This window comes from Rhincodon typus, chromosome 38 (genome assembly GCF_021869965.1).
Source record: "Rhincodon typus isolate 14 chromosome 38, sRhiTyp1.1, whole genome shotgun sequence".
Classification (NCBI taxonomy): domain Eukaryota; kingdom Metazoa; phylum Chordata; class Chondrichthyes; order Orectolobiformes; family Rhincodontidae; genus Rhincodon; species Rhincodon typus.
In genome coordinates, this window is record NC_063369.1 from 1,615,034 (window position 1) to 1,622,449 (window position 7,416).

The 7,416-nt window shown below is 44.5% G+C and overlaps 1 protein-coding gene across 2 annotated transcripts in view; it reads right to left on the reverse strand.

The window, feature by feature from the left end:
- LOC109918972 (limbic system-associated membrane protein-like) overlaps positions 1–7,399 on the reverse strand; it is a 12,958-nt gene extending 5,559 nt beyond the window's left edge. The window contains exons 1-2 of one of the 2 annotated variants that reach the window (XM_020518924.2): positions 7,065–7,399; positions 909–1,462 (exon numbers count right to left, since the gene is read on the reverse strand). In XM_020518924.2, the coding sequence (XP_020374513.2) occupies positions 1,263–1,462; positions 7,065–7,302 (438 nt within the window). In that variant the 5' untranslated portion in view covers positions 7,303–7,399 and the 3' untranslated portion in view covers positions 909–1,262. Of the gene's footprint in view, positions 1–908; positions 1,463–7,064 lie in introns of those variants that run through there. The other variant, XM_048617895.1, reaches the window with a different exon arrangement.
- Between the last annotated feature and the right edge of the window lie 17 nt (positions 7,400–7,416).

A 7,416-nucleotide genomic window follows, 5' to 3' on the forward strand; every position in this document is an offset into this window, starting at 1 on the left:
GCTTTGGGCCAGTGGACAGCAGCAGCTCAGGAACCAGGTGGCACCAGGTCATGTGCCATGTCTGGCAACAGGTCCAAACCAAAGCATTGAGTGTGAAGGAGAAGGGCTTCCACATTGTCACTGCCATCCAGAATATCAGTATCTGGAGCATTGTCACCACATTCCCTGTCAGGACTGGGTAGATCATTCAAAATGATGGGCTGCTGCTGAGCAGGTGCAGCATCACGGTTCAGATCTAAACTCTCAGGATATCCCAACAGATGACCTGTTTTTGTGTTGTGACTGAGGGTAGGTATTCCCCAGTACACCAGGGAGAACTTGCCTGCTCTTCTTCAGAATTGAGCCACAGAACCTTTTACATCTATTTGAAAGAGGAGAAAGAACATCTGTTTAAAATCTCATCTAAAATACAGCAATGCAGGCAACTCCAACCCTCCTAACTACTGTATCGGACCATCAGTTTTGACTTGTGTACTCAAAATATGAAATGGGACTTGAGCCCACACCTTTAACAAAGAGGCAAGCATGCTAGAAAGTGACACAAATGTTGGTCAACATTTATAGGCTTTAAGAGAGTCTCAAAGGAGGAGAGAGAGGCAAAGAGTTTGGGAAAGAATTCCAGAGGTTAGGGCCTAGGCTGCTGAAGGTAAACTTGCTAATGGTGATGGGACAATGATAATCAGAACACACAACATACCCAAATTGGAGAAGTATGTAATTCTTGGAAGTTTAGAGGGCTGCAGGACTTTATGGAGATACAGAGAGAAAAGGCCTGGAGCCATTTAAATGTGGTGTGAATTTTAAAATTGAGATTTTGTTTCACATCTAATCTTCATTTCATATGTTTAGAAAACTATAGATTACAAAGATAATATTTATCCTATTAAAGCAAACAGTCACAACAGGTAAATTATTGTACAGAATAAACAGATCTTGTACCTAGCCTTTATGTCTGTTATTGCGAAACAAAGTTGTTTTCATAAACCTGTGATGATATTAGTGCTGAATCTAGTTACCGAAACTCGAGTGACAATCCACAGTTTAAAAGAAAGTGATCAATACAGCCTTTCAAAAGCAATCCAAAAAATGTTGAGAAATGTGAGTAACAAGTTGTCATTACAATTATTACAGTAATTACGGCAAACAGATTTTAATACTACAATGAGCTGCACCTGTTGGAAACAATATTGTCTGCAGGATCATTGGTATTTCTCTTCAGAACATATATCATACTAGTTTGTAATTGTTGTTGTGCTACCAAGTTATGGATGACGTTTCTTCAAAGGAAAATTTTCCTGATGATCATTCCCACTGGGGATCTGTGCATTATTGTTGGGTTTTGCTTTGTCTAATTTATACTGTCCTCTTTTACTGGCCTTGTTTTTCAAGTACGAGGCCATTGCTGCAACTGTCATCAATACTGCTGCTATTCCTGCGATCACTAGTACTATCCATGTTAAATCTATGAAAACATAGAAAGAAAAGATACACAAATCATCAACAGTCCAGGGAAATATATTAATTGCAAAATGCCTGAATATTTCCAAAATCTAGTATCCAGTGTGCTTTATTTAGCTCTTTCCTGACTGTTTTCCATGTTCTGTTCTTGACCTTTTTTCATTCCTCCCATACTACATGCCACTCCTTGGCAGCCTGCCCTCAACTCCCTGTCTATTCTTGTTTACATTCTGCAGGAATGACACATTGGTAACTAAATTCAATGTAATGTTCCATACATATCGATAACAGAATTTCTTCCCAGCTGGTTGCAGAATTTCCAGAGTTTATAATTCCTCTCTATCTCTTACATTGCTGATAACACAACTAAATATCCTGTCTTTTTTTCAGTTTTCAACCCTAGCCATTCATTAGCATTTTCCCCAACACACTGATTGAGCTGCTGTGTTTGCAGTACGTCCTGGTTGTGTTTCATCACTTTGTTTTTCCATGTTTCCCCCACCTCATTATGAGAAGTGAAGTCCAGAGATGTGCATTTCACTCACTGATCTGCTCCAATCCTCTGCCCGATGGAGTGTGTCGTGATTAGAACCATGGCTGGGGATCTCATTGACTATGAGATTCTTCATTGTGGTTTTTAATTTTGGCCAATCAGGGAGCCCTGGCTGACAAATATATGCATGGGATTCAGAATCTCCTCATTTCAGGGACTGACTCTGAGCTGGCTGGCCAAGGCCAGGGTACTGTGCATGCATAAATATAAGGCTGACTAGGTGACAAGATTCCAGCCTCTGTGTGGTTATTTCAGTGGTGACAAGAACATGCCTGAACAAAATTCTTTTGCAACAGTCATCTTGGGAGTTGGGGTAAGCATTTCTAACATTGTACCTTTATTTGGGAAGCTTGACTTGTTTGATACTGCCATTGAAAACTGGGCCCAGTATGTGGAAAGAATGCGTTATTTTCTCTGGGCAAATGACATTGGGGCAGATGAAAAGCAATGAGTAATCCTTCTGACAGTTTGCAGACCCACAGCATTTTCAGTTATTAAGAGCTTAACTTTCCCTGTGGCACCAGATACAAAAACCTTTCAAGAGGACAGATTTAGTAAAGGAATATTACGACCCCAAGCCTACTCTAATTCTGAGATGCTATCGGTTTTACTTGGCTGTTACAGAACCAAGGGTATCTGTGTCATGATGTTTCATGAGGTAAGATGTCTGGTAGAAGCATGTGATTTTGGGTTAACCCTGGATGAGATGCTGAGAGACCATTTGGTATGTGGCATTAATGACATTACCCTGCAAAAGCAACTACTAGCAGAATCCCCAACTGGACTTCCAACAGGGACTACATTGGCTTTGTCATTAGAAAATGTGGCAAGTGGAGCATGGGAGTTACAGGGCATCCCAATGGAAGTGGACATCCTCACCTGTCTGACTGAGCTTCGGGAACACCACTTGATTGTAGGCAATCGCATAGCCTCATGCAATATACCTTGGGTCAGCCCACAGCCAAACCCCACAACAAAGCCAAGCCTCAGCCCAGTGGCTAAAATGTTCTTCAGGATCTAGGTCGGCAAGCTATCGTACTTGCTGCTGGTGTGTGGATTCAAGACAGCAAAGGAGTCCTACAAGGCCTGACTTGAGTAAGAAAACTCATAGGCCAGTATCGAGGGGAGTGCACACCCTGGAAAGTTCCCCCTACATGTGGTTTGGAACAGTTAAATTGCTTAGCAACATGCAAATCAGAACCAATTATAATAAATGTCTGTTTAAATGGTCACCTGGTTCTCATTGAGGTCAATATATCAATGGTTACAGAACCAGTCTTTAACAAGATTTGCTCTGGGCTCCAACCCTTAGATTTGTGCAAGACCTCGGCCAGATTGATAATGTACACTGGGGAACCGTTACAGATTAAGGGTACCACTTAGGTTCTGGTTCCCTATGAGAAGCAGTTGGTGAAATTACTACTGATTGTAGTAAAAGGCTTGAGTCCAACCCTTGAGGGGCAGAATTGATTGAGAAAGATTCACCTTGATTGGCTCAATAGTCTACAATTAGAAAATGGCTGTCTCAGTGAAGTCATAGTGAAATAGCCAGGAGTATTTCAGGAAGGGCTTGGGACTATCAAAGGGGACACAGCCACTTTACATGTTGACAGGGAAGCAATTCCACAATCTGCAAGGCCCACCCAGTGCCATTTGCAATGCGGGCAAAAGTAGAGGTGGCAATCAGGAGGCTGGAGAGTGAAGGAATCATCAAACCAGTGCAGTTTGCAGAAAGGGCAGCACTGGTCATACCAATTGTGAAGCCTGATAGCTCAGTTTGCCTTTGTGGGGATTTTAAACAAATGGTAAACCACTTCTTGCAGCTGGATAAATACCTGATCCCTTGCATAGAGGGATTGTAATTAAAACTGGTGGCGGGTGGGGGCGTCTGTCCTTAATGAAGCTGGACACGAGCCACGCCTACCTTCACTTGTGACAAGATGAGGTGTCCCAGAAGTACGCTACAATTAATACCCATAAGGGTTTGTACCAATAAACGAGGCTGTCTTTTGGGGTATCCTCAGCCTGCACCCTTTTCCAGCAAACCATGGAGAACATTTTACAAGGGTTACCCCGGGTTGTAATTTATCTGGATGATGTACTGATAACAGGGAAGACAAATAAAGAGCACTTGGAGAACTTGGACATAGTGCTTAAATGTTTCTCCCAGGCAGGTGTATGCCTTAGATGGGAAAAATGCTGTTTTTTGGGCACCCCAAATGACCCACAAAGTCACAAAAGTGGGTTAAACCCTTTGGAAAATAAAGTGAGGGTGATCAAATGTGCTCCAGCTCCCATGTCTGTACCAGGGCTTGGGTCTTTCCTGGGTTGGTGAAATAGGACGAGAAATTCATTTGTAACCTAGCATCCATCTTCGCACTCTTATACCTGTTGTTGAGAAAGGGGCAGCCTTGGAAATCATTGCATAGCCAGGAATCAGCCTTTAGAGAAGTGAGAAAGTAGCTATCGTCATCTAAAGTGTTGGCCCACTATGATCCAAAGCGAGAGGTGGTGCTGACATGCGATGCCTCCCGTACGGTATCAGGGTAGTGATGGCTCACGGAGGCCCAACGGAGAGGAATTACAGATAGCATTTGCTTCCTGGACTTTGTGGCTGATGCTGAATGCAAACATACCCAAGTAGAGAAGGAAGGTTTGGCAGTCATCTTTGGTGTGAGGAAGTTCCACTAATACCTTTACGCATGTGAATTTGTCATAGTAACGGACCACAAGCTCCTACTGGAGCTACTTAAAGAAGGCAAGACTGTGCCTCCCATAGCTTCTGGTCAAATTCATTGGGCCCTTATTCTCAGTGGGTACCATTACCAGTTAGAACACCATCCAGGAAGCCAAGTGGCAAATGCAGATGCGTTGAGCCACTTCCCACTGGCAGATACTCCACCGGTGGTGCCTCCCCTGGAAGAGTCCGTTTTGGTTTAGCACTTTCTGGACACCCTTTTGGGTCACCGGTGACAACATTCAACTCTAGACACAGAAAGATCCCATCCTAGCAAAACTAAAACGGCTGGTGGTAATGGGGGAAACAGAAGTACCATTACAACTAGGATTGAAACTTTTCTTGACCTGGTGAGACCAGATTACCGTACAGGATGGCATATTACTTCGAGGAACAAGAGTGATTGTCCCAGATACTGACTGAACTCCACGCGTTTCCAAAATGAAGATGTTGGCAAGGAGTTATGACTGGCGGCCAGGACTGGATGCTGACATAGCTGCATTAGTGGGACAGTGCCCAGATTGCCAACAAACATTACCACTGGCAGCACTCCTTAAATGCGTGGGAATGACTGGGTAAACCCTGGACTTGGTTACACATGAACTATTCTGTTCCTTTCATAGGATCCCTACACTGTGGAAGCAGGTCATTCAGCCCATCAAGTCCACACGCCCCTCCAAAGAGCATCCCACCCAGACTCCTACCCTATCCCTGTAACCCTGCATTTTTTCAATGGCCAATCCTCCTAACCTGAACATCTTTGGACTGTGGGAGGAAACCCACACAGACACAGAATGTACAAACTCCACACAGACAGTCATCTGAGGGTGGAATTGAACCCAGGTCCCTGGCGCTGTGAGGCAGCAGTGCTAACCACTGAGCTACCGTGCTGCCCAGAATGGGCTCAATATTCCATTGTGGATGCCTATTCAAAGTGGTTAGATTTGCATTAAACTCAATTGGCAAACTCAGGAATGATGATTGAAAAGCTATGATCATCGTTTGCGAGACATGGATTCGCAGAAGTATTAGTCAAGGACAATGGGACATCAACTGCTGGCAGGGAATTCAAGTATTTCCTAAAGTCAAATGAATTCGGCATGTTCGGGTAGCTCCATACAATCCATCTTCCAATGTTCTGGTGGAAAGAACCAAACATTGAAGGCAGGCTTAAGGAAGCAACCTACAACACAAACTGTCCCTGTTCCTGTTTGATTATCGGAGCATCCCTCATGCAACAACAGGGGCAGCTCCAGCAGCGTTGCCAATGGGGAGAAGACTCTGCACCAGGTTAAAGCTGATAGTTCCAGACCTGGGGTGGGGTGGGGAGGGTGAAACGGCAGTAAGAACGCCAATGCCTGCCACATGCCTCCTCTAAGTGAGTTCACTTCAGGGGAATTCCTTTGTTGCTGGAACCACGGAAATGGCCCAGCATGGATACGAGGCAAGGTCAACACAATGTCAGGTCCTGTGACATACAATGTTCAGGGAGGTGAGGTGGTCCTGAACAAACAAATGAATCACCTGAAAGCTGCTACTGCGCAAACAGGGCAGGTGAAAAACATACCTGGCCCCTCAGAACAGCCAGAAAAGCTGTCAGAAACCATGGGTTGTCCCCCTCTGTCTAGCATTGAAACCTCAGAGTCCGAGATGGATGCAGCCTCAATACCATTACCACCGGGAGAAGAGGAAGGAACACTCTTGAGATGCTGCAGATGCAAGAGACGGACTATGGTCTGGCACATGCTGCCCGTGTCCAAGTCAGAGGAACCGGACCTGAAGCGAAAACATCCCAGGAGAAGCTACAAAAGAAAAGACAGGCCTACATTCCTGAACTTGGTGGGAAGGAACCATGGCCAGGTGGATCTCATTGACACTGAGATTCTTGATTGGCTCAGTTTAACAAACCCCAGCTGATAGATATAAACAGGGGATTCAGAAGGGCTTCTCTGTCTAGGGATTGACTTTGATCTGGCTGGTCACAGCCCATGTACAGGCCACATGTAAATAAAGGGTGAGATGGTGATGGGAAACCGGCCTCTGTGCAGTTATTTCAGAATGGCAGTGTGTGGGTTTACAGCCACAACCGCACCCCCAACCCCCTTGGAGTTATTACCCAGGCACGTGGGACAAATGCAGAGCAGGAGGAAGGTACTTCTACACACACTGTCGCTCTGAGCCACTTGTACCCAATGTACCAGTTACAGAGCAGTATTAGAGGCAGGGAGCAGTTTATCCTCTTCTTTCATTGTCAGAAAGGGTGGAGGAGAACAGGAGCCCAAAGTAATAATAACAATGGTAATATTAAATTCTGACCTTTGACCCTGATGTCCACATCCTTCTCATCGCTTCCATATTGATTGGTAGCTCTACATTTATAAATTCCTTGATGTTCTGAGGTTATGTACGGAATATGCAGAAATCCAGGACCAATCTCAATGTTGCTGCCATTACTGGGGTTTACCCAGTCTAATGTAGGTGAGGGTCTTCCATTGGACATACAGCTTAATGTAATTTCATCACCTTTAGTGACTTCTACTGGAAAGCTTGACATTGTTTTGTTATTTACTGATACGGTCGTGATTGTGTCTCGTGGTTTATCTGGAAAAGAGAAGAAAAAGATGAAAATAGGCAGGCATACCCACAGGATCACTGATACAGCTCCCCA